The sequence below is a fragment of the Artibeus jamaicensis genome, unplaced genomic scaffold, assembly GCF_021234435.1.
Source record: "Artibeus jamaicensis isolate MK-2021 breed Jamaican fruit bat unplaced genomic scaffold, CSHL_Jam_final scaffold_847, whole genome shotgun sequence".
NCBI classification, from domain to species: domain Eukaryota; kingdom Metazoa; phylum Chordata; class Mammalia; order Chiroptera; family Phyllostomidae; genus Artibeus; species Artibeus jamaicensis.
The window spans coordinates 8947808-8975626 of record NW_026522057.1 but is presented as its reverse complement, the minus strand read 5'-3'; the positions used below and the strand labels follow the sequence as shown (position 1 = coordinate 8975626).

The 27819-nt window shown below is 34.0% G+C and overlaps 1 protein-coding gene across 6 annotated transcripts in view; it reads left to right on the top strand.

The window, feature by feature from the left end:
- The window catches only part of ZMYM4 (zinc finger MYM-type containing 4), a 136180-nt gene that overhangs the window by 96022 nt on the left and 12339 nt on the right, over window positions 1-27819 (top strand). For all 6 annotated transcript variants that reach the window (XM_037149262.2, XM_037149263.2, XM_053660312.1 and 3 more), the window contains 19 exons: window positions 124-298; window positions 405-617; window positions 2220-2370; window positions 3108-3223; window positions 3910-4185; window positions 4333-4483; window positions 5252-5424; window positions 5968-6118; window positions 6675-6815; window positions 7143-7180; window positions 8166-8310; window positions 10710-10828; window positions 11581-11752; window positions 15799-15852; window positions 18025-18204; window positions 18461-18555; window positions 22035-22206; window positions 22576-22671; window positions 23232-23383. In XM_037149262.2, the coding sequence (XP_037005157.2) occupies window positions 124-298; window positions 405-617; window positions 2220-2370; window positions 3108-3223; window positions 3910-4185; window positions 4333-4483; window positions 5252-5424; window positions 5968-6118; window positions 6675-6815; window positions 7143-7180; window positions 8166-8310; window positions 10710-10828; window positions 11581-11752; window positions 15799-15852; window positions 18025-18204; window positions 18461-18555; window positions 22035-22206; window positions 22576-22671; window positions 23232-23383 (2770 nt within the window). The remainder of the gene's footprint in view (window positions 1-123; window positions 299-404; window positions 618-2219; window positions 2371-3107; window positions 3224-3909; window positions 4186-4332; window positions 4484-5251; window positions 5425-5967; window positions 6119-6674; window positions 6816-7142; window positions 7181-8165; window positions 8311-10709; window positions 10829-11580; window positions 11753-15798; window positions 15853-18024; window positions 18205-18460; window positions 18556-22034; window positions 22207-22575; window positions 22672-23231; window positions 23384-27819) is intronic.

Below are 27819 nucleotides of genomic sequence, written 5' to 3'. Positions count from 1 at the left end.
CCAGGTTTTCTGATGTTAAATATCAGTGACCTTTTCCAGTAGTGTAATTGCTTCTTTTATTTTATTTAGCTTACAAAAAGGAAAAAATGTGAATTATACTGTGGCTTATTTTATCATTTTTAGAGACATTTTAAATCCAAAGGATGTGATCAGTGCCCAGTTTGAAAATACCACCATTAGTAAAGATTTTTGCAGCCAGTCATGTTTGTCATCATACGAACTGAAAAGAAAACCTGTGGTTACCATAAATACTAACAGCATTTCAACCAAATGCAGCATGTGTCAGAAGAATGCTGTTGTAAGTTATTTTTTTACTTTATTGGGGGAGGAGTCTACTGTTTTGTGCTTAAAAGAACAGTTTTTGATGGCTTCTGCTTGTTTGTATGTTATTTTTTAATTCCTAGATTCGACATGAAGTTAATTACCAAAATGTGGTACATAAACTTTGCAGTGATGCCTGCTTCTCTAAGTTTCGCTCTGCTAACAATCTTACCATGAACTGTTGTGAGAACTGTGGGGGTTACTGCTACAGTGGCTCTGGGCAATGCCACATGCTTCAGATAGAGGGACAGTCGAAGAAGTTTTGTAGTTCAGCATGTGTCACAGCATATAAGCAGGTACATAGCCGTATTTAATCTTTATGATAGTGTTCATTTTGGGGTTTTCTGAATTTTTTGGTGGTATCTATGAAAATATCACAAAAATATTAAGATCTTACTATTAGCTTCATTAGTATTTTTAAGTAGTAGTTATCAATGAAAAATAGTTATCAAATAATGCCTCTTAACTTTATAAGAAGAGTTTTATAAGTAGCATATGTTTCTATTCATGTATTTGAAATACATGTATAGGTATGGCTTTTTATTTCATACATGATTCATATTTTTGAACAATATTTGGGAAATGTAGAAGCGCACAAATACGAAAAATAATGCATCTCTCAGAGATACCCAAATTCCATCCTTTTGCTATTGTTAGCCTTCTAATCTTTGAAACGTATTTTAGCTTACATTTATATACACATACTTTTTAATTTGATAAAGTCCATTGCATATGTATTCTTGAAATCAGATGCATATGGTTTAGAGAGGGAAGGAAATCGCAGTTTAGAAAATAAAAATCTTACCATTAATTGTTTGAAAGGTTTTTCTTTCCTTCATGAAATAAAAAATAAATGTGGGTTACATATTATTTTGTGAATTTGAGGTTTGTAGAGGATAAATTGAATGAACTCTTGTATGGCAAATATCTAGTGCAGTTTTGTACTTGATTTGTATTAGTAAATTTGATCAAAAGTTAGATTTTGAAATTGATAAACCCCAAGGAATAGCAAGAACTTTTTACATTTTAAATTTTACTATGGCTTCCTGTTTGAGTGCATTTGCTGATCATTCTTTCCTAAGAATAGTGAATTTTTATACAGTCAACCAACATTTGTGAATTTGATAATGTTGATTGGGAAATTTTATTTCAATTGTTCTTAAAACTTTCCAATGGTTCTGGAATTTTAAACATACATCATTCATGTTTATTTCTGATTAATAGACAAACACACTAAAAGGGCTTAGCTTCCTTTAGGAACTTCTTGTTTTTGCTCTCATGGGGAAAAAAACCAACAGTATCTTCGTATGTTTTATCTTCTTTTCAAATGTTTTCCTGATATTGTATCAAGTACTAAAACTTACTTGGATTCAGTATTCTACAAGAGAAGGTGCAATAGGTTGAAACATCTTAATTTTAAATTATTTCATTATAATTTAATCAATACCTGTTAAATTTCTCACATATTATTATATACTGTAGTATAGACACAAATTGGATTTAGAAGTAAAGCAGATTACAGATTGTTTCCTAGACTTTTTCTTCAAATAGAGTTTTGCTTTGGGGAAAGCAGTTAAACTCCTAGAGTCCATTTTCTTGTCTGTAAAAGGGTATGACACTACCTACATCACTAGGATGTTTTTAGTTTTATATTAGGTAAGGATGCTCTCTCATTCTTACCTACTTTACACCTGACACATTATATAATACACAAACACAAAATCAGAAATATATGTGTACTGAGTCTCTTTGTAAAATTGATCTGAGGAATGTAGTCATAAAAATTTGAAAGCTACTAATTTAAAATATTTCAACAATGTTAAGTATAAACACTTGAAAGAATTATTCTTTTACTTATAGTTTAGTTAAAAATTAATGTTATTTTCTTCTCTTAATAGAAATCAGCCAAAATTACACCATGCGCACTTTGCAAGTCATTGAGATCCTCAGCAGAAATGATTGAAAATACCAATAGCTTGGGAAAGACAGAGCTTTTCTGTTCTGTTAATTGCTTATCTGCTTACAGAGTTAAAATGGTTACTTCTGCAGGTAATACTGGTTTTGTAAGCTCTGTGAATATAATCACTGGGAAAAATTACGGTTTTTGCTTTGTTTTTCTTTATAGATATTTCTTTAAAGATAACTTTTTGAAAAAGGTTTTACTTTAGTTTTAGAGAGAGGGGAAAGGAGGCAGAAAGAGAGGGAGAGAAACATTAATGTGTGGTTGCCTCTTGAGCACCCCCTACTGAACCACAACCCAGGCATGTGCCCTGACTGGGAATCGAACCAGTGACCATTTGGTTTGCAGGCCTGCACTCAGTCCACTGAGCCACACCAGCCAGGGCTATTGCTTTGCTTTTATAGTACAGGTTTTTGACCAAATTTAGTTGACTTTTGAGGCAAATTTTAAATATTTCAGATCTGAGTTATAAAATATCACCTATAACCTGATTGTTTATTTTACGTTTGTTTACTTGCTTGCTTACTAGTGTATTTGCCCTTACCAAAATAATTTTATATGGCTTCTTCAATGTATGTTTTTTAACCACACCTGATTTATTTTAAGATTTATTTATCTTACAGTTTCGGGGTAGACTGGCAACCTAAAAAAATATATTTTTGATGTTAAGTTAGTTTCTGTGTGTATGTGATGTGATTAAGTTTAGTTTCATTTCTTGCAACTTGACCTGTGAATTTTCATATCTTTTATAATATTTATTTATCTTGTAATACATTTGTGTTCCCTTGGGTATATTACTCATTACTTTTTATTTTGATTTGCTAAGGTGTACAAGTTCAGTGTAACAGTTGTAAAACTTCAGCAATCCCTCAGTATCACCTAGCCATGTCAGATGGAAGTATACGCAACTTCTGCAGCTACAGTTGTGTGGTAGCTTTCCAGGTATGGCTTCAGGAATCTTTCCCCAGTTAATGAATCACCTGTAGTAGTAATGTGAACTTATTAGGTGTTTGCTAGTGCCTGGATTACTTAAATTTCTACCTCAGTTCTATTAAACTTTAATTCTTTGGTTCATCCTCTATTTGGAGGTATGTCATGTAATTGCCCTCTGTAAAATTAAATGGTGCTATTATTACCTAGATCACCAATTTGCAACTGGTGTGTCACAATAATAATTAAAACATGCAATATCTGACTATTTAGTCAAGGGCACTGACCTCTTTTGCCTTAGATTGTCAAATAAAAAAATGACAACAGCCAACAATGACAATAGCCATCTAGGGTGAATGAATCAAATTATACCTTTTTTTGGTCAGATCAGCAAAAAATATATTTTTTGTTGTACTGCAGAATTTTAGTAATCAGTTTATGTGTGCCATAAGAGGAAAAAGATCGAAAATTGCTGACCTAGATTATCTGTTGGGAGGATATTATTTTTGAAGATTATTAGTTAAATTATTAGTATTTTTTGGTTATAAATGATACTCTCCCCCCCCATTCAAGTATAAGCCGCTCAAAGGCAGGGATTTTTGCCTGTTCATAAATATATCAGGTGCCTAGAAGTATGCTTGGTATACTTAGTATTTCCTTGTTTGAACAAATGATGAGATTAATTTTTTTTTCTCCAGAATTTGTTTAACAAACCAGCAGGAATGAATTCTTCAGTAGTGCCCTTGTCTCAGGGCCAAGTAATTGTAAGCATCCCTAGAAGTTCAACAGTGTCAGCAGGAGGAGGTAACACCTCTGCTGTTTCTCCCACCTCCATCAATAGCTCTGCTTCAGCTGGTCTCCAGCGTCTTGCTGCCCAATCTCAGCATGTTGGGTTTGCACGAAGTGTTGTAAAACTCAAGTGTCAGCACTGTAATCGTCTATTTGGCACAAAACCAGAGCTTCTTGACTATAAGGTAAAGTCTAGGGTTGTGATAAAGGTCTTCAGTATAAACTGGTCTGTCTGTAAAATTGTTTCTGGCTTTTTATTTCTCAAAATTACACTATTTGTTTTGAAAGTAAGATAAATGCTTAATTAATACTCACTGATTATTTCTTTGCAGGGTAAAATGTTTCAGTTCTGTGGCAAGAATTGTTCTGATGAATATAAGAAAGTAAATCATGTAATGGCAATGTGTGAATATTGTAAAATTGAGAAAATTGTAAAGGAGACTGTAAGATTCTCAGGTGCTGACAAATCATTCTGTAGTGAAGGTAAAGAGATCATCATACCTACTGAGCATGTGGGTTGTTTCAAAAGTAGTTCCTGATTTAAGCTGTTAGTATGTAAATTTATCTATTTTGTCTGCTCTGTTATTGTGTAACACGAAACCCTTTTTGTTTTTTTTATACTTGGTTCTATTTTTCATTGTAATCCTGCATATCATACAAATGTTAAAATGAAGGAAAAGATTCTCAAAGTATGTTGCAGAAGATGGTGGTAATGTGAGAAACATAATGATATTAGGTTGACAAAGATCTTTTAGTTTTAGCGATTCTAAAAGGAACTCCTTAAATTTGGAAGCATCCTAAGATTATACTACTTCCATTGTTTTAAACAGCCATATGTTTCTGAATATGAATAATCTGAATTTAAAAATCAGTATGAGGTAGACTTTCTAATTTACTTAAATTAATATCCTATATGTTTACAATGTTTTGTTTTATTCTAAAACTACATGAGATTAGCCTGTTAGACTAGTGGACCTCCAACCTTTTGACCACAACACACACACAAAAGTAGTACATTTTACATTGTGATATCACATACCCAAATAAAACAAAAGATTAACTAAATAAATTTTGCTATATGTAATGCACTGTAATATTTCTTAAATGATAGCACTGATCCTCAGTGTTGATTTCTTGATCTAATTAGTGAGGATCCAAGTGTGGAAACTTTGTTGTAGGGCATTTAAATTAAAGATGGAGATACTTAATATTTCTGCCTAATGTTAATTTTATCTTTCCTGATTTTTTTAGGTTGCAAATTGCTTTATAAACATGACTTGGCAAAACTCTGGGGAAATCACTGTAAAATGTGCAGTTATTGTTTACAGACATCTCCCAAATTGGTACAGAATAGTCTGGGGGGAAAGGTGGAAGAGTTCTGCTGTGAAGAATGCATGTCTAAGTACACAGTTCTGTTCTATCAGGTAAATAGAACTCACATTTGTGGGTTTTTCAAGTTAGAGCATACATTATTCCCTTTTTTTATTCTTTGATGAAGTATGAAGGGCAATTTAATCATTTAAACTTTCAAGATTAAATATATTATGTTCTCCAGAATTAAAATAAGATTTTGGAAGACTTTCATGTCACTGAAGTTATATATATTTTTTTGTTTTTAATTTCCTTGGAGAAGATATGACAGTCTTATGACATTAAAGTATTTAAAGTTATAATTTTATGCATTAGTTATTTAAGTAAAATGAATTTGTCTTAAGTCTTCGAGGAAGGTAGGTCTTTCATTTTGCTTTGTTTTTAATTACTGTTTATTCGAATGTCTATAATACGACTTTTATGTGTAGTATAAAATCATTGATGTATAGGATACACCTTAGGATAGTTAACCTTCATTTTTATGACCTAAATTCTAATTTAATTTTCTCACTTGTTATATGTATCTTGATTTCATTCCGTCAAGGCCGTAGATAACTTTTTTCTTACTCTTTGACTGTCTTCCGTTTCTTTTTCAGATGGCCAAATGTGATGGTTGTAAGCGACAGGGTAAACTCAGTGAGTCCTTAAAATGGCGAGGAGAAATGAAACATTTCTGTAACCTGCTTTGTATCTTAATGTTCTGTAATCAGCAGAGTATGTGTGACCCACCTTCACAAAACAATACAGGTAGAATTAAACTTGAGTCTTTGATCAGTGTAGGGAACTAATTGCTTCTACAGATTGGGAACATTAAAAAATTGTCAGTAATGTCATGAAACATAAATTTTATTCTATTCATATGACATTAACATTTAGATTCCTTTTTATTTTACACCTCAGATTAAAGCCCAGTAAAAGTGAGGGTTTTTTACTTTTCTCTGAGTGTATTGAATCAACTTTCTTAAGAACTTTATGGGAAAGAATGGCAGTTAATACATTGTTATTGGATATATACACCTTGATTTCCTTAAAAATGGATTTGAGACTATAAAAAGGACATACAGTCTAAGTCACATGGCCTCTTAAAATATCATCTGCATAGTTACAGAAGATAAAGTTCATGGGATACCTTTTAGTTTCACTAATTAAAAAATAGAAAAAACCTTGTTAGTCCTGAAGTGACTCTGCTTCAACAGAATTTACTCTAACTTAAAAGCATTATTTAACTTCCTTGAGATGTTGACTTTTATGGGTATAGATATAAATTACATAAGATTTTTAAATTTTTGTTTTTTTTAATCAGCAAGTATTTCCATGATGTCAGCTGCTTCAGCTGGGCCCCCATCACTAAGAAAAGATTCAACTCCAGTTATAGCTAATGTAGTCTCATTAGCAAGTGCTCCTGCTGCTCAGCCCACAGTGAATTCTAACAGCGTTTTACAAGGTATGCCTTGATTTGAAAGCATTTATGTAGACTTTTTGAGGTGAATATAGTGGTTCTCTATCGTTTTACTATCAGTGATCATTATCATATATTTGATGCATTCATATTAGGAATGGTGGCTCACTGGGATGCTAGGGCATTAGTATTTTCATAATTTTCAGATCTTTTTTCTCATATTATACTTTAGATTCCAGTCTTTTCCTGAATTGAATTAAGATAATACATGTTTCTATTATGAGAGACTTGGTGTTTATTATCTGATAATCAGCATTTAATGCTAATGTTTGATTGTATAAGATCCTAAATATATATTTTAACTTATATCAGGTGCAGTTCCAACAGTAACAGCGAAAATCATTGGGGATGTAAGTTTTTTTTATTGGTATTGCCACTGTATTTATTTTCCATTATGTCATGTGAATATGTCTAAGCTACTTTGCCCTTTTTCATTCTTTATTATATGAAATAAATTTCATGAGCTCATTTAATCTTTGTTCAGGGACAGGATTTTCTGGTTATTTAATTAGGTCTTTTATATACTTTTAATTTTTTTGAATGCTTGCTATCTGTGTAGTTACTGAAGTTTTTTTTTTTTTTAAGTGTACAGAATTCAGGCATAAAAGGTTTGTGGAACATTTGTAATATAGTCAGATCATGAATAAGATATTTATAAAATGTAGTTTGTTTTCTGTCTGCTGCAGGTTATGCTGTAAATAAGCATTTTTTCTCAATATTTTTTGTTTTAAAACAAAAAAAATATTGAGAAAAAATTATAACTAAAACAATGACATTTCTAAAGTGTTTCCTGGTCTCTGGAATAACATTTGTATTATCTTTTTTTTCTTTTTTCTTTTTTTTTTTTTATTCATTTTATTTAGTTATTTTTCAAGTACAGTTTTTTTGTCTATTTCTCCCATCCCAGCCTCCCCCGCCCCTTGCTCTTTTTTTTCAAGTCCTGAGATGATCATAGTGATTCTGTTATTTCTGGTTATTTTGAAACTAAGGTTTAAAAGACTTAGTCAAGTAGAAATATTGTAGTTCTCATTTTAAACATGGCCAGCTTTGTACTTGATCCACAGTGGCTTACAATAGAAATAGGATTTTTCTTGATAAACAGAACTGATAATTAGATATATTTAGAATCAGTATGTTGTCAAAATATTCCTATATTGCTATTTTACAAATATTATATTCATTAAATACTGGAATATTTATGTTCTGGATCTTCCATGTAATTCCAATGTAATTTCTTTAGAAATTATAGTATTTTCTGTAATTACAATAAGCTTTTGAAAACCTCTTTGGTTTATTTGATTTATTATTTATCTTTTGATTTTTGTTCTTAACTAGGCAAGTACACAGACAGATGCCCTGAAACTGCCACCTTCCCAGCCTTCAAGACTTTTAAAGAATAAAGCTTTATTGTGCAAACCCATCACACAGACTAAAGCCACCTCATGCAAACCACATACCCAAAACAAAGAATGCCAGACAGGTATATTTATTGTACTTTGTTCATTTAGTGTGTTTTAGGAGAAAGGAGTGTGGGATCTGCCTATATTAGTTGAATGCCTACTATCTCCTAGACAATGTGGTTGATTGCTTATATACATTGTTCAATTTAGTTCTCAAAATATCCCTGTGAGTTATTTTCACCACCTGAGACTTAAGAAGTTATGAAAAAGAGAAGATAGTTAATTTATCACTTCACACCATGAACACTTCATTTAATTTCCTTATTAATGACAGTGTGATATTATGGAATAAGTGTAGACTTCAGAAGTATATAGACACAGTCTTAATTAAGAGGAACTATTGTTTTACCCTTGGGTCTTAACTCTTCCATATTCTGTTTCAAATAAAATCAATTCCTTTGAAGAGATCTTCAGGGCTTCTTTTCTTATGAACTACCTGCCCCCACTACTCCAGCCCACCACACCCCTGACCTGGCATAGTCTCTGAGCCAGTTCTCTGAATTCTGGGCAACATGCTAGTCTCTAATCTTCTCAGCTTGCCGCTCCCAGCATGGAGCCAGCCTTATAAATGATCTGGGGTGAAGATGATTTGGACCCCACTATTCTCATCTTGCTATTTCTGTAGTAGAGCCTCTATCCTATGCGTGGGAACTGGGTAGAGTAAGGGAGTCCTTAGCTTATCACCTGCACTCACCAAGAAATTAACCTCTTAAACTTGTATTTGGAGAGGATAAGAAATGATGTTGGCCTGCTCCTCCTGGTGAGATACAGTAATCCTTGATTGGGAGCTGACTGAAGAGAAGCCATTCTTCCTGACCACACCTACCCAGAGTGCAGCTTCTGTCCATTGAACTGGCTGAGTTGGGGATATGAAGCAGGTGGTGGATCAGCTGTCACGGACTCCCACTGTTCTTAACTGTATTTTAGTAGGTTTTTCTGAATAAATGCTTCTCTATATGCTGTATGCCCTAAGGACAATTTCTACATAATTTAAATGGTTGTTTTTAACAGTTTCTACCAGCTCTCCTTGTTTCACTAGGGAATCAGTCTGTGGAGCTCCTCCTGCTACCAGGTGAAAGCCCCAGAATTTTTAAACTATAAATGAATCCTAAATTCTTAGATCTAGAAGGTTATATTCTGTATGCCAGTGTTACTTAAACATTAATATGCTCATTAATTACTTGGGGATTTTACTATGTATCTGATTCAGTGGGTCCTAAGGCTTTATATTTCTCACAAACTCTGGTGTTATGTTGGTACTGTTGGCCCATGGACAACAGCGGACAGCAAGGCTATATAAAGGACCTAGTGCCATGTTTTTATTGTATCTGCATTGACTTCTTTTGTAATATGTAGGTTGGCTATCAGACATCTCTCTTCTGGTACCTTTTTTACATCTACTACACCAAAATAAAATTGATCCTTTATTATTTTCTACCTCTAACCCTAGTCAGATTATTAGCTGTTTACTTTTTGTGACTAGCATTACTTTTCTCCAACATTAATGATTTTGTGGTTATCTGGAGTATTTTACTGGCACATAGAAAGGGACTCTGTAGATACTTGTTAAATAATTAAATGAGTCCTCCACCCTTCCCACTTTTTTCTACTTATATTTTAATCAATTTCCAAGTTCTATATTCTTTTTTGTAGGCATCACAGTCACCCCTAGTTTAGACCTTTACCATGTTAGCCCTACCTACTATAATTGCCTTCTACTTTTACACTTTATATACTTTTATTCTCTCCTAAGATGGCAGCCAAATTAATCCTTTTTAATGCTATTTTCATCACATTATTCTCTGCTAAAGAATCTGTAGAAGCTCCCCACTATCTACTAGAAATTATTTATCCTCACAAAAATGGACCTTCTACCTATTCAGTCTGCTCTTTAACATTTTTATTCATATTAACAGCTTTCCATACCCCTCATCCAGATCACTGCTCCAGTTCTTCCCTTCATTCATCCAAACTTTATCTTTCTTTCATTTTACCCTCTTAACATTGATAATCATTGTGTTACCCACTTTTTTGTGAATGGTTTGCTATACTCAAACCATTCTTTTCTATGTACTCTTAGTATTATAGGTTCTTTTTTTTTTTTTTTTTTTTAGGTTTTATTTTTATTTTTTAGAGAGAGGGTAAGAGAGGGAGAGAAACATTGTCCTGTGAGAGAAACATGGATCAGTTGTCTTTTCCACGCTGCCAGTCAGGGGGATGGCCAGCAGCCCAGGCATGTGCCCTGACTGGGAATCGAACTAGTGACCTTTCAGTTCCCAGGTTGACACTCAGTCCACTGAACCACACCAGCCGGGGCTGATTAAAGTTCTTTTGAAATATAAATCTCTGTATGCTTTTTAAAAAGTCTTTCCATTATAATGTTTCTCATCTTCTTTGTTTTTGTGATTTTTTTTATTAGAAGATACTCTAAGCCCACCCCAGATTATTGTGGTGCCAGTTCCTGTACCAGTGTTTGTGCCCATACCTCTTCACCTGTATACTCAGTATGCACCAGTCCCATTTGGAATTCCAGTTCCAGTGAGTAATCACGTAGAAACTAAGATTGAGGCAGTGCACATTTTCCTCAATTAAAATTTTACAGTTTTATAAAAAATTTCACTTGTTGACAAAGTATACCTGACTCTGGTTGGCAATTATTGTACTAGTATTTGATGTAATATATTATTATATATATATGTCTGCGTGTGTGTGTGTGTGTATATATATATATATATATATAGGACTACTTCTGTTTGTACCCTGCATTCTGAAAGAAGGCTATTAGGTTGCTTTTTTATAATGTTTCATAAAACAGTAAGATGACTCAGAAAAAGATCAGAAACTGTGTGTGTGTGTGTGTGTGTGTGTGTGTGTGTGTGTGTGTGTGTTAGAACATTAGATTCTAGAAGGGGTAGAAGGATGAATAGAAAAATGTATTGATTTTTTTATCGGAAAGGTATTTTTTCCTTAGCACTGAATTCTTAAGGTTAACAGTTATATTAAAATGTTAAGCAAGAAATATAATCTAAAGCAAAACAGTGGTGCATTATATAATTATCCTTCTGGAGAATTCAGAGACATTTTGTTTAGTTTGCAGGAAAGCTCTTACTGATTTTATTTAAATGGCTGTATTCTTATAAAAACGAATTAGCAAGACTATTTTCATTATCAGCATTAAAAATATCTCAGATCTGTTTGTTATTTTAGTACTTAAATCATCTCACAATCAGTACTTTAGGGGGATGAGCCTATTGTCGAAGAAACCCTTCAGTCCATCCTTGATCTTTCAGATGCCTGTCCCTATGCTTATTCCATCCCCAATGGATAATGAAGATAAAGCCACTGAGAGTATTGAAGACATTAAGGAAAAGCTTCCTTCACATCCATTTGAAGCTGATCTCCTTGAGATGGCAGAAATGATTGCAGAAGATGAAGAGAAGGAGAAAACTCTATCCCAGGGAGGTTGGTATAATTTTAAAGTAAAGAAAGAAAAAACACCCCTACACATTTTCAGGTAACTCAAGTAATTTAAGTATTGGGCCATCAAGGTGTCTCTAAATGCTTTATTGTGCTTAAATACCAAGTCTGTGGTTTTGTTAAACTTGTTGATATCTCTGAAGGCTCTTGTCTTTTTAATGAAGGAAACTAAGTACTGATATTCAATACAGTTTTTAGTGTTAATGATTTTAGAAAAACCTATAAATCCAAGTTTCATAATCATTTTCTGATTTTATTTCTCTATTCAGGGACATGATCCCAATATAAGAATTCCTGTTTTGTAATAACTAGCATGTTGGTGAAGGATGGAACACTAATTTGGCTCAAAGTAACCTATAGATAAATCCCATTCTATGAGTGTAGAATAACGATAACAACAGTTAACATTTATGTGCTAAACGTATTCTAGGCTTTTTCAAATACACTATATACATTGCTGAATTTAATCATCACAACAACTATTGGGGATTACCATTTACTTCAGATTCCTCACTTGGTAAATAGGATGTTTTACTTCCTATGCAATCAGGAAGTAAATAAATAGAAGTTGAATCCAGATGTGTCTGACTTCAAAGCAAATGATACATGATATTAATCAGAACTCAGTAATGTAGATTCCTGAAAGGTTTGTAGCTTGAATTAACAGCTCCTTGATTTTTGGATGTAAACAGAGATACCATGATAAAAAGAGAGAGAAAATGAAATGGTGTTTAACATAGGTGAAATATATCAGTGACTTTTCATGAAGACCTTTTCATATATCATTGATGAGCCAAGAAAATATTCTTTCCTGGCATTTTTTTTCCAGTCACAATTTTTACAAAGGTAACCACTGAGATTTGATTTTACATAAGAAATGCCAGGTGGTTTTTTTCAACAGTGTAGCATTTGAAAACCTACTGTCAATTTTTCTGTTGTGTTGCCTAAGTTTTTAAATCATATGTATTCTGAGTGATGGGTGAAAAGTTTGTTACTCCAGTGTTTCTGGTCTCAGTTTGATCTTTAGTATATAGTCTCATACTCTGGCCCATTTATATGTGGATTTTAATGTTTTAAAATACTGTCCTTATACTTGAACTTCTACGATTCTGATACTGTGTGTATTTTGGAAGTTCAGGCAATTCCTAATAATAAACCTTTTCTTAAATTGGCTTCTATGTTCACATTTATAGTTAACATTTATCAAGTACTTCCTCAGTACAAATTTTGTTACTTTGCCTTAGCAAACAATTGAATCAGACAGAAAAACTTTGAAAACTAAGCTTCAGTATAATTATAATCACTGTAGTGTAAAATCAAATAGTTTAAACATAAAGGAGGCAACTTCCAGCCAAGATGGAGGCATAAGTAGATACACTGTGCCTCCTCGTACAACCAAAAGAAGGACAACAATCAATTTAAAAATAAAAAACAACCAGAACTGTCAGAAAATTTAACTATATGGAAGTCTGACAACCAAGGAGTTAAAGGAAGACACATTCATCCAGACCTGTTGGAGGGGCAGAGACAGGCAGCCAGGGCAGAGAGGACATGTGGCAAAGCAGTGGCTGGCAGACCAGGTGGTCCCACATTTGCATACAGATAAAATGGAAACAACAACTGCAGAACAAGACAGACTGTGGAACCTAGGGTTCCAGCACAAGGGAATAAAGCCTCAAAACCTCTGACTGAAAAAACCTGTGGGGGTTGAGGTGGCAGAAGGAACTCCTGGCCTCACAGGAGAGTTTATTGGACAGATTAAAAGGGTCCTAGAACATACACAAACCCATTCACCTGGGAATCAGCACCAGAAGGGCTCAATTCGCTAGTAGCTAGTGCGGGAAGTGACAGAGCTGGCCAAGAACCCAGCAAGCAGCATTATTCCCTCTTGGACCCCTCCCTCACATACAGTGCCACAATGCAGTGAGTTAGGTTACCCCAACCTGCTGAATACCCAAGGTTATGCCCCTCAAAACATTTAATAGCTTCACAGAAAAAAATATGGCCCAAATGAAAGAACAGATCAAATCTCCAGAAAAAATACAACTAAGCAATGAAGAACTAATCAAGGTATTAGATGCAGAGTTTAAAACACTGGTAATCAGTATGGTCACAGAAATGGCTGAGTATGGTTGCAAAACAGAGGAAAAAGTGAAGGCTATGAAAAGTGAAATAAACGGAAGTATACTGGGAACCAACAATGAAGGAAAGGAAATGGGGATCCAAATCAACGATTTGGACCAGAGGGAAGAAGTAAATATTCAACTAGAACAGAATGAAGAAATAAGAATTCAAAAAATAAGGAGAAGCTTAGAAACCTCCTGGACAACTTTAAATGTTCCAACATCCAAATCATAGGGATGCCAGAAGGAGAAGACAAAGAGCAAGAAATTGAAGACTTACTTGAAAAAATAATAAAGGAAAACTTCCCCATCTGGCAAAGGAAATAGACTTCTAGGAGGTCCAGGAAGCTCAGAAGGTCCCAAATAAGTTGGACCCAGGAGAGGACACACCAAGGTACATCATAACTACATTACCCAGGATTAAAGATAAGGAGAGAATCTTAAAAGCAAGAGAAAAGGAGACAGTGCCTGCAAAGGAGTTCCCATAAGACTCGGCTGATTTCTCAAAAGAAACATTACAGTTAAGAAAGGGCTGGAAAGAAGTATTCCAAGTCATGAAAGGCAAGGACTAACATCCAAGATTACTCTATCCAGCAAAGCTTTCATTTAGAATGGAAAGGCAGATAAAGTGCTTCTCAGATAAGGTGAAGTTAAAGGAGTTCATCATCACCAAGCCCTTATATGAAGTGTTAGAGGGATTTACCCTAAGGAAAAGTGGAAGATCAGAAAATATAAACAGTAAAATGACAACAAACTCACAACTATCAACAACTGAACCTAAAACAAAACAAAAACAAACTCAGCAAATACCTAGAACAGGAAAAGAATCACAGAAATGGGGTCACATGGAGGGTTTTCAGTCAGGAGGGACGGGAAAGGGGGAGAAGGTCCAGGGAATAAGTAGCATAAATAGTAGTTAGAAAATAGATGGGATGGGGGTGGGGGTTAGAATAGTATAGGAAATGGAGAAGCCAAAGAACTTACACATACAACCCATGGATGTGAACTAAGTGGGGTGAATGCAGGTGGGGGGGGGCGCAGGGTGGAGGGGAATAAAGAGGGTGAAAATCAGACAACCAATAGCATAATCAATAAAATGCATTTTAAAAACATAAAAGAGGGAAAAATTAATTTCAACTGAAGGGATATAGCTAACTTTGATTTCAGGGAAAGAAGCAGTTTTCCTGGGTTTTTAAAAAATGGTTTTTAATACTTTGAATTTTTAAGCTTCTTATTTTTAAAGCAGTGTGTAATTCATAGAGCTGTGTTCTGTTTAGTTCCATGTGTAGGTTGCTCATGTAACTTATGCGCTAAGTCTATCGGTTTTCCAATGCAGTGCTAAAGCATATTATATTTTAGAGGGCAGAAAGCAATTTAAAACAAATTTTCAATCTCAGAATAAATTTGAGTGTGTATGCATCATGGGGAAAAAATTAATTGCAGGTAGCACATGAGTGCAAAGTCCAAAAGAGAGGTGTCTTTTGCCGTGACTTCTTTCATACTACCCAGAAGTGTAACCACTGTTATAAGTTGTAATTTGTTTAGCTGCATTTACTGCTAATGCCTATTTTTATTAATGAAATATTTTTTAATACTGATTTCATGGTGGGGAGGGGAAAAGAGAGAGAAATACTGATTTGTTGTTTCACTCATTCATGCATTTACTTATTGGTTGCTGCTTGTATGTGCCCTGACCAGGAATTGAACCCACACATTGGTTTATTTCAACGATGCTCTGACCAATTGAGCTACCCATCCAGGGCTATTAATGAAACATTCTTTCTGCATATGAAGGTTCTTAGAATTCCCTCATGTGAATCATGAATATATAGTGCATTTTATTTGAGATGCAGTTTGCTTTGTGTATACTTGTAAATTGTTTTATTATGTGCTTTTCTTTTTCTTTAGGATCTCAAACTTCTGAACAGGAACTCTTTCTAGACACCAAGATATTTGAAAAAGGTTTGTAATTGAAAATATATATATGTATTCTTTCTCTTTTTTAAATATATTTTATTGATTATGCCATTACAGTTGTCCTATTTTCCCCCTTCATTCCCCTCCACTCTGCACACCTCCTCTCCCACCATTCACCACCCCCCTTTAGTTTATGTCTGCATGTCTCAAGTTCTCTAGATTCTATTTTTCCCATATTATTCTTGCCCTCCCCCCTATCTATTTTCTACATACCATCTATGCTACTTATTCTCTGTACCTTTTCCCCCTCTCTCCTCCTCCTACTCCCCTGTTGCTAACCCTCCATGTGATCTCCATTTCTATGGTTCCACTCCTGATCTAGCTGTCCTCTAAGTTTGCTTTTGTTTTAGGTGTGGTTGTTGTTAATAACTGAGTTTGCTGTCATTTTATTGTTCATATTTTTATCTTTTTCTTAGGTAAATCCCTTTATCATTTCATATAATAAGGGCTTGGTGATGATGAACTCCTTGAACTTGACCTTATCTGAGCACTTTATCTGCCCTTCCATTCTAAATGAAAGCTTTGCTGGATAGAGCAGTCTTGGATGTAGGTCTTTGGATTTCATGACTTGGAAAACTTCTTTCCAGCCCCTTCTTGCCTGCAAGGTCTCTTTTGAGAAATCCTCTCTGACAGTCTGATGGGAACTCCTTTGTAGGTGACTGTCCCCTTATCTCTTGCTGCTTCTAGGATTCTCTCCTTCATTTTAATCTTGGCTAATGTAATTATGCTGTGCCTTGGTGTGTTCCTTCTTGGGTCCAAGTTCTTTGGGACTCTCTGAGCTTCCTGGATTTCCTGGAAGTCTATTTCCTTTGCCAGATTGGGGAAGTTCTCCTTCATTATTTGTTCAGATAAGTTTTCCACTTGTTGCTGTTCCTCTTCCCCTTCTGGTACCCTTATAATTCGGCTGTTGGAACGTTTAAAGGTGTCGTGGAGGTTCCTAAGCCTCTCCTCATTTTTTTTCAATTCTTGTTTCTTCATTCTTTTCTGTTTGGTCGTTTTTTTCTTCATTCTCATCCACTCCCTCGATTTGAGTCCCCGTTTCCTTTCCATCACTCTTGGTTTCCTGTGCATTTCCCTTCATTTCAATTAGTTTAGCCTTCATATGTTCCTCTAATTTGTGACTAAAATCAACCAGTTCTGTGAGCATCCTGATCACCAATGTTTTGAACTGTGCATCTGATAGGTTGGCTATTTCTTGGTCGCTTAGAGTTATCAGCTCTGGGGCTTTGAGTTCTTCTTGAGCCATAATGTTTTGGTGCGTTCGTGCCTGTTAACATAGGAGGGGCAGAGCCCTAGGTTTATACCAGGTCGGGGCAACTTAGTTGCTGGGTTGTGATGTTGTATGTGGGGGCGGGGTCAGAGAGGGGCAAAGGCGGTCCCCTCTGCTGCTTCCTGGCGCTGGGGCCTGCACAGTCTGTCTCACTGCTCGCTCCTTTGCTGGTTTGTCTGTGTGCGAATGTGTGACCGCGGTCAGCCTGCCCTCTTGTGCCCTTACTGGGTCCGCCCATTGCTACTCCACACCTGGGATCTGCCAACAGCTGCTTGCACACCTGGGTTGGTCCAGGGGATCTTTCCTGCCTGACCCACTCTATTGCTGGCTCCGTCCCTGTCAGTGGTCTGGCTGAAATGTTCATTATTGTCAGACTTCTGTATAGTTCAATTTTCTGTGTTTTGGCTGCATTTTTGTTACTAAAACTTTGTTGTCTTTAAACTTGGTTGTGCAAAGAGGCACAGTGTTTCTGCCTATGTTTTCATCTTGGCCAGAAGTCCCTAAAAATATATTTTGGATCTTAGAAATATATACTGTTCCCTTTTAGTAATACAAACCCATAAAGTATCAGCATCCTTGGATTAAATATTTGCAGTTTTAGCTATTTGTAGGGGCACCAGGTATCTATGATTTGTGTGCTAATTTGTAATGAGAACCATAAAAGAGACCTCAAATACTCATTTTACAGATTGAGATAATGCTTTAAAATGTATGCCAAGAATAGGAATCTAGTTCTGTAAGACCAGTAACCAAGTTACTTCATTTTTAAATACCTTAGGTAATGGTCCAGCAACCATATCTGTTTTTGGTGTTTAGGTGTTTCAGGAAAGTTTCTGACTATGTTAAGAGTCTATTTATTTTGAGGCTGTATTTTCTGACTATTTCAGACCAAGGAAGTACATACAGTGGTGATCTTGAATCTGAGGCAGTATCTACTCCACATAGTTGGGAGGAAGAATTGAATCATTATGCCTTAAAGTCAAATGCTGTGCAAGAGACTGATTCAGAATTGAAACAGTTTTCAAAAGGGGAAACTGAACAGGATCTGGAAGCAGATTTTCCATCAGGTTTGTGCATATAAGTAGTTAATTTGTTGTTGTCTTTTTAAAGCTTTCCCACAGTAGCTGTAAAGGAGTTTTTCTTGATTAAGAACTCTTAATAACAACAGCCTTTATTTCTCTTAAGTATATAAATAAAATTCTTATGTTACTACAAACAAAATTCTGAATAAAGTGACTGTTAGCTGATATTTTCTTCCTCAGTCTTAGTCTTTAAGTCAGTGAGTCATTTATCTTACATTATACTTTCTGCTGATTATTGTAGAATCCTTTGACCCATTGAGTAAAGGACAGGGAATCCAGGCACGTTCCCGAACAAGAAGACGACACAGAGATGGCTTCCCTCAGCCCAGACGAAGAGTAAGCAGTAGCTTAATTTTTCTTTTTGTTCCTTCATTCTATAAGTGTTGATTAGTTTCTGCAGTTTACAAAACTCTGTATCAGCCAGATCAGGGACTTTTCTACATTGTTTTACAACCTTGTGTTTTTATTTTCGTGTGTGTGTGCTTTTGTTTTTGTTTCTTAAAGTCAAGAACAGTATCTTGGGAAGCGTTTGAGATGTGGTTTCTGTGTAACTATTGTCAGTTTGGAATCAACTAAAACTCATAAAAGTTTTTAAAAAAAGAACCATATCTTATATTTTATATTTCAGCAGGGACTTTTTAATTTTGTTTCTATGATTGAGTGCTTTTGTTTTGTTTATTTTAAAAAGCTTTTTATAATGAGGCTCACTAGTATATATAATATAGTATAATAGTGAAGGACTGTTTTTTTAATATTGACAGGGCTTTCCTATACCAAAAATAAGAAAATAATAACCTTATTTCTTTTTAGCTCTATTTTTATAATTACATTTAAAATTTTATATATTTTAAGTCTACAGTTTGATGGCTTTGCATGTATCCATTGTGGACTACCATCACAACCATAATACTTGAACTGCCAGAGAAGCTTTTCTTGTGACCTTTTATAATTAATCTTCATTTCCAACTCCTGATAACCACCAATCTGCTTTGCAGATCTAGGCAAAATTGTTCTGTTTTGCCTTTTCTAAACCTTCATTTAAATAGAATCATATAATTTGTATTCTTCTGGGTCTGGCTTCCTTCACTTAGCATAATGTTTTAGAGATTCGTCCATGTGTTGGCACATATCAGCAATTCATTCCTTTTTATTTCTGGATAATATTTCATTGTATGTACAGACAACAGTTTGTTTAACTGTTTTAACAGTATATGGAAATTCGGGTTGTTTCCCATTTGTGGCTGTTTTTTAAAAAGTGCTATGAATAGCCTTATAAATCTGTGCTAATATGTTTCCTTTTGAGGAAAAATATCTAGGAGTGGGATTGCTGGTTTTAGGATATGTGTGTTTTTAACTTTGTAAGAAGCTAGCAAACTTTTTCCTGAAGTGGGTGTAACCTTTGGGATTCTCACTAATGGTGTGTGAGTTCCATTTGCTCCATGACCGTGTCAACACTTGGTATTGTTAATTTTTAATTTTAGCCATTCTAGTGAGTGTGTTAGTGATATATTGTGGGTTTAATTTGTATTTTCCTAATGACTAATGATGTTGGGCATTTTTTCATATGCCTATTTGCTATTCCTTCATCTTCTTTGTTGGGTGTATCCAAAACTATCGAACATTTTTAAAAATTGGGTTGTTATCATCTTACTGAGTTGATAAGTGTTCTCTATTATATATTTACAATACATATTTATTTTCTTATGAATATATAATAGAGAGCACTTATAGGACTTGAGTGACTTATAAATATAATTCTTTTATCAGATATAAAATTTGCTTCTATTCTGTGATTCCTTTTTTATTTTCTTTGGTGGAGAACAAAACTTTTTAATTTTGAGAAAGTGCACTTTATCAATTTTTATTCTTTTACTGTTCATGCTTCTTAGTATTCGTCTAAAAATCTTTGATTATGAACATTTGGTAATTGAAATATTCTCTTATGTTTTCTTGTTTTAGCTTTTGTATTTGTTTATAATTCATTTTGAGATCATTTTTAATGTATGAGTCGAGGCAAGCATCGATGTTTATTTTTTTTGTATATGGATATCTGGTTCCAGTACTGCTCTTACAAAAAGACTACCCTTTCCCTATTGTATTACATTGATACCTTTGTTAAACTCAATCAACTACATACTTGTATGTGTCCATCTATTTCTGAAACTCTGTTTTGTTCCATTGATTTATATGTCTGTTTTTATATCAGTACTAATTTTTTTATTATTGTAGCTTCACAGTGAGTCTTGAAATCAGGAGTAAGTCCTCTAACTTTGTTCTTTATCAGAATTGTCATTTGCATTTCCATATAAATTTTAGAATCAGTTTGTCAATTTCTATAGAAAGGCCTGCTGGGGCTGACCTGAATCTATTGCTCAATTTGCACAGAGTTGACATTTTAGTAATTTTGAGCCATCCAGTCTATGAAAATGGTATCTTCTTTTAATTTCTGTTAACAGTCTTTCATAGGTTTCTTTGTAAATGTCTTACACTTGTTAAATTTATCTAATCATTTAAATTTTTTTGATCCTATTGTGACTAGTGCTATTTGAAAATGTCATTTTTTAGTATTCTTCATTGGCATAAAGAAATGGAGATAGTTTTTGTATATTGACTTTATGCACTTTGGTTTTTGCACAACTAAAATTCTTAGGATTTTTACCTTAAATAAGCATATTATCTGTGAATAAAGACAGTTTTTCTTTACAAATCTAATACATTTTATTTTCTTTTGCTTGATTTATTGTACTAGTTAGGATCTTCAATACAATGTTGAACATTAGTGGTGAGACCAGACCTTCATGCTGGTTACCAGTCTTAGCTCAAGTGTTCAGTCTTTTATCACTGAGTATGATGTTACCTGTAGGTCTCTCAGAGATGTTTTCTATCAGGTTGATGAAGTTCTCTTTTGCCCAATTTGCATTGAGTTTTTAATCATGATGTATTGAACTTTATCAGGTAGATCTCTTACTAGGTATTAGTAATTTGTATTTTCTCTGCTTTTAAAATAATTCTAGCTAGATATTTATCAATTTTTTACTTTCTGAAAGAATCAGATTTTAGTTTTATTGATTTTTCTCTATTTTTTAATTGATTTTTGCTCTTATTTTTATTACGTTCTTCATTCCCTTTGAGTTTCAAAGTGGTCTTCTTTTTCTAGTTTTTTAAGATAGAAGCTTAAATTAATGCTTTTAGACATTTTTCATTTCTCATAAGGTATTTTAATATACTGTAACTGCCCCTATAAACACTGCTTTAGCACCGTCACAAAAATATTGATACGTTTTGTTTACATTTTCACTTAAGTTCAAAATGTTTTTTAATTGCATTTATGGCTTCTCCTTTGACCCATGTGGTATTTATAAATGTGTTGTTTAATTTCCATTTTTTTAGTATTTTCTTTACATTATTTTATTATTGGTTTGTAGTTTAATTCCATTGCAACTAGAGAATTTATTGAAGCTTGTTCTACGGCCCAGAATATGTTCTGTTCATGTGTTTCATTCAATAGACCTGAGTCATAATAACTGTTATGCATACCTCATTGGGTGAGTCCAGATACTGGATTATAGTAAATACTCAAATACTAGTAATTATCACGTATGATCTGTTACATTTCAGCTTTCTTTTTTTATTCTCTTGTATGGGTTGGATTAAATAACTTCTAAAGGTCTTTTTAGCTCTAAGAACTCTGAATCTTTTAGCTCTAATATTAACTTCCCTACTCTGTAAGATTATGCCCCTCCTAACTTTGAGAACCCTGATTCTTAAAGATTCAAAACTAAACTTTATGTTCTGTATTTTTGGAATTATAACAGGGACGAAAGAAGTCTATAGTTGCTGTGGAGACCAGGAGTCTTATTCAAGGAGCCTTTCAAGGGTGCTCAGTGTCTGGAATGACACTGAAATACATGTATGGGGTAAATGCCTGGAAGAACTGGGTTCAGTGGAAAAATGCCAAGGAAGAGCAAGGGGATCCGAAATGTGGCGGTAAATACACAGCATGAATTTGTGTTTTGAGTTATGGAATAAGGGAAATATAAATATAAAAGGTTATGAATCTACTTAAAAAGGATAAATACTAAGTCAAAAATCTTCTGAAACTTTGATTTTTGCTTTACCTGATTTTTAAATTTTTCATGTATTGATTTTTAAAGAGCGAGGAGTGGGGCAGAGAGAGAAACATCTGTCTGTTTTTCCACTTACCTGTGTGTTCATTGGTTGCTGCTTGTATGTGCCCTGATTGGGGATCAAACCCACAACCTTGTTGTATCAAGCTGATGCTCTAACCAACTGATCTGCCCAGCCAAGGCAATTTTTCACCATTTTTATTTAAACTTCTCATTTTTTCCCCATCAGGAATTGAACATGCCTCATCTAGTCCATGTTCTGACCCCTTAGGAAGTGCTCCAGACCATGCACTGTCCCAAGAATCCTCAGAGTCAGGCTGCAGAGGTAAAACTCATTTTTCTCCTTGTGTTCACTTGTAATATCATTGTCAATTTCAAATTATAAATTGAATATTTAAAGTTATTTAGAAATTTAAGTCTTATTTTAAAAAGAAGAATTTATATACTACCAATTTTGAAGATTTGTTATAAATTAAGGTTGTATCTTCTCATCATGAGTTTATTATGCTAATATAAAGGATTTTTTTTATATAAGTGGCTCAAATTCTTTATTTACCTGTTTAATTCTTCTTTCAAGGTCTAGCATTAGTTCCCATCCACCAGAATCTAACCTGACCCTTCTCTGTTTATTAGATATCCATCATTTGCTTTCATAGAATCCTGTTTTAATAAACCTCTGTCATAACGCCTGTCATATCATAGGTACTGCATTGTCTATTTCTTTAACTAAAAAACCTTGAGATCAGGATCTGCCTTTAATCCAGTTATTACCAGTGTATTCCACAATGTCTGGGGCATACTAGTCAGTATTTATTCAATGAATAAAGTATACATTACTCCATATCCCATGAGTTAATATTTCAGATGTTTTCTGCCTTTCCACAGTCCGCTCTATAAAGCTAAAGGAAGATATTCTGTCTTGCACTTTTGCTGAGTTGAGTTTGGGCTTATGCCAATTTATCCAAGAGGTGCGGAGACCAAATGGTGAAAAATATGATCCAGACAGTATCTTATACTTGTGCCTTGGAATTCAGCAGGTATCAAATTCAATAATTGTTATAAAATATTGCACTTTTAGTAATTCTGATTGAACTTGTAAATTAAGATGAAAGATTATCGTGTCTATTGGTTGTTTAGTATTGTTCTTATGCTTCTTTTTTTAACATTTAATAAATATTTTTCATCTAAAGTTTGTATTTAATATTGTACTTGTTTCAGGTATACAGCATGGTAGTTAGATAATCATATACTTCACAATGTATCCTCCCTGATAATTTCTTATGTCTCTTATTAATGAACCAGTTACCTTGATTTTAAAATATATAGCCTTTTGTAAACTAAATTGAGAGTGTTAGCAGAATAACACAAATTGATAACAGTGCATTTTAATGTTAGATGGACAAAAAAGACAAATAGCAATTCACAAAAGAAGTGACACAGGAGACTGTGTATGTAAATATATGTATTTATAGAAATCACGTAGTCTCATTTAAATTTAAAAAATACTGATTAAAATAATAGCTATACCATTATTTGTCTATCACATTAGCAAAAAATCAAGAAATTATTGATACACTCTTCATTGATTGTTGATTAACTCTCATTGTTGATACAACTTTTCTTATCTGTGTAGCTGTTGGCAATTAGTACCTACTTTCTATAAGGCAGTTTTGAGCCTATGTTTCAGGAATATATTTGAATGTTCATATTCTTTTTGCCAGTAATTCACTTTTGGGAGTCTGTCAAATAATACTCTGATATCATTGCACAAAATTAGAAATAACTTCAGTGTCCACCAAAGTGTAATAGTTAACTACAGTATATTTATAAAATTATGTAGCCAATAAAAATTTTTTACAAAGTAACTTCTAGTAATGTAAAAAATATTAATACTAAAGCATTAAAATGAACAAAAGTACACATTATACATTTTATGTGTGTGTCACTATGTATTAACATAATAGTGTTTTTAAAACTAGTCCAGTAAAGACAAGAAAATGAAGTGCATCAAAAATGTTTATCTTTTGGAGGTGGTAGAACTCTGGATGTTGTTGATTTTTTCTTTTTTGTCAAATTTTCCTCCACTTGTACGGGGTGGGAGTGTTATTTTATTTAAACATCAATTCTTAAAGTTTTGTTTTTTAATTACATAAGTAAGATGTGCTCATTGTGACTGTTAAAACAGTGAGTGAAGACATATAAAGAAAATTTTTTCTCCCTTTATTCCCAGTCCCCAAGGATATCAGGGTTGCAACATAAGTGTCCTTCTCTATGTTCTGTGCTGTATGTTTATATGTGTTTATACATATTTGTTGATAGTTTCTGTTTTGTTTAGATTTTAGCAAAATGGAACCCATAACATGCATATTTTTTGCAGTTTACTTTTCTCAATCTGTGTTTCTCTCCAGGTGAATGTAAATCAAACCTTTTTCTTTAAAAAGGAAAGCAGCATAATACTGCAGAGTATGAATATACCAGTTACTCCTTCTTTTGTATATTCAGGTTGTCCTCTTCCCCCTTACTGTTACAAACAATGCTTTGGTAAATATTTTTTGTACCTAATAAATAGGTGCTTTTATTTCTGCGTTAAAGCATAGAAGTATTTTTTCAGTTTTAAGATATTTTTAGATTACTTTTCAGACTGGTGTATTGTGAAATACCATATAGGCAGAGTGACCCCCAAATACAGAAGGAACTGAGAGGTCAAAGAATGAGGCAGGCACATCCATCTTGTCCGTTGAATGAGTTTAATAGGGAGCCTACATACAGAAATGTAGTCTCAGGTAGCAGCAAGACAAAATGGATCCCTGCACCTTCCACCATCCACCCCTCATCAGACCATGTGCTTATATCTCCTAAAACCATGAGAATGTTTGGGTGATCAAAGGGATCAGGTGCATCAGGTGCCAGAAGGCTCTGGTACCAGAGCAAGTTAAGAGATAGGTGTCATTAAGGGCAACTTGCCCAAGACAGAACTAATGGAAATCCTGTGGTCAGTCAGAGCTTTGTGTACATATCCCAGGGCTCACCCCAGGGAAAGGAAGGAAGTCAAAGGTTCAGATTTACCCAGATATCAATATGGTGGATTAGTTTTAAGACAGTGTTAGCTCTGTCCCTACAAATAGGAATAGTAATTTACACTTTTACTTGCAGTGGGTCTGAGTGTCTGTTTCTTTCTTTTTTTAAAGATTTTATTTATTTATTTTTAGAGAAGGGAGGGAGAAATAGAGGGAGAGAAACATCAATGTGTGGTTGCCTCTTGTGCACCCCTGCCTGGGGGCCTGGCCTGCAACCCAGGCATGGGAATCGAACTGGTGAACCTTTCTTTGGTTTGCAGGCTGGTACTCAATCCACTCAGCCACACCAGCCAGGGCTGAATGCCCATTTCTTGAGTCCTCTTTGCCCGCTCCTCTTTTTAATATTTTATTATTATGAGTTTAAAAAATGATTTCAATTTGTATTTTTCCAACTTTCGTAAAGTAGAATGTCTTTTAATGTTGGCCATTTGAATTTTCTCTCTCTGTAGAATCTCTTTTATATTAGGGATATCAACTTGAATATAAGTATATGAAATAAATTTTCACAGTATATATTTTTTTTAGTTTTGTTTACGTTGTTTTGCCATGTCCAGTTTCTCTTTATAGTTCCTGGGTTTTCCTTGTTGCTTAGGATGGTCTTTCTACTTAAATATTTAAATTTAAATTCTCACAAATTTCTGTCTAAAATATTTGGTTTTTGTTTAGATGGACATTTTTAAAACATCTGAATTTTATTTTTGTACGTTATAAATATATTTAGATAAATAATATTTTGATGGGTAAGCTAGTTATGCATGCAGCATTTATTTTCCCACAGAAGTGAAATGGCACCTTTGTTACTGTATTTTTGATAGTTTCTACACTGCAAATGATATTTTTAAAATTACAATATGAGCCCTGGCTGGTGTGGCTCAGTAGATACAGCACCAGCCTGCGAACTCAAAGGTCACAAGTTCAATTCCCAGTCAGGTCACATGTCTGGGTTGTAGTCCAGGTCTGCAGTTGGGAGTATGCAAAAAGCAACTGACAACCATGTTTCTCTGCTTATCTTTCTCCCTCCCTTCCCCTCTCTAAAAATAAATACCTAAATTAAAAAAAAAAACTGTCTACTAAGAAAATTACCTTATGAGAAGACTTTTATACACTCCTCAGCAAATTTTATTGAGGACAGAGTGTATGCCATCCGTACATTTTGCTAAGGAAGAAATTCTGAATAACCTGTTTCAGGACAGTTAATAATATTCTAATTATTAGCATGTAATCTGAACATAGGTGGTCATTGCCATAATTTCAGTCAAAAACATTTGAGTACATTTCACATACACTTCTGCTATATATAAAATACTCTAACTTATAAGACAAATTATAAACCTATGAAAGGTTTTTCTAGTAAATTTATGGTGTTATTTGTTAATAAATGACTTCACATAAAACTATTAAAAAGAGGCTGAAAGTTAACAGATTTTCAGAAGATTTTTATAGAAAATAACTATTATGAACTTTTTATTTACTTTGACAAGAAATAAACTTCTGTAACTGTAAGGAATTTTAAAAAATTACTTATGTTGGCACCTCAAATATGCTTCCTCTTTTTATTATGATTATAAAAATTATGCTAATTGTAAAGAATTTTGAAAATACAAATGCAAAGAAAAATAAACAGCTATAATATTAACACCAAGACCACCACTGTTGACATTAGCTGGGAAGGGGATAAATGGCAAAAGAAACAAATAGGCAAGTAACAGAAGAAAATCAACAGATTGCTAATACACAAAATGTACCAGAAACAGCTAAGAGTCATTTACTATGTATGCTGTGTATTAATATAAGCCCAGTTTATATATTAAGTTACTTAATTTTTTTAATTTATTTTTTATTGATTATGCTGTTACAGTTGTTCTATTCCCCCCTTCATTCCCCTCCACCCTACCCCCTATCCTCACCATTACCCCCCTTTAGTTTATGACCATGTGTCTCAAGTTCTTTAGATTCTATATTTCCCATACTATTCTTACCCCCCCACCTATTTTCTGTCTACTGTCTATGCTACTTACTTTCTGTACCTTCTCCCCCCTTCTCCTCCTCCCACTCCCCTGTTGCTAACCCTCCTTGAGATCTTCATTTTTATGTTTCCACTCCTGATCTAGCTGTCCTTTTAGTTTGCTTTTGTTTTAGGTGTGGTTGTTAATAACTGTGAGTTTGCTGTCATTTCACTGTTCATGTTTTTTTAACTTCTTTTTCTTAGATAAAAGGGCTTGGTGATGAACTCCTTGAATTTGATCTTATCTGAGAAGCACTTTATCTGTCCTTCCATTCTAAATGAAAGTTTTGCTGGATAGAGCAATCTTGGATGTAGGTCTTTGGGTTTCATGACTTGGAATACTTCTTTCTAGCCCCTTCTTGCCTTTAAGGTCTCTTTTGAGAAATGTTCT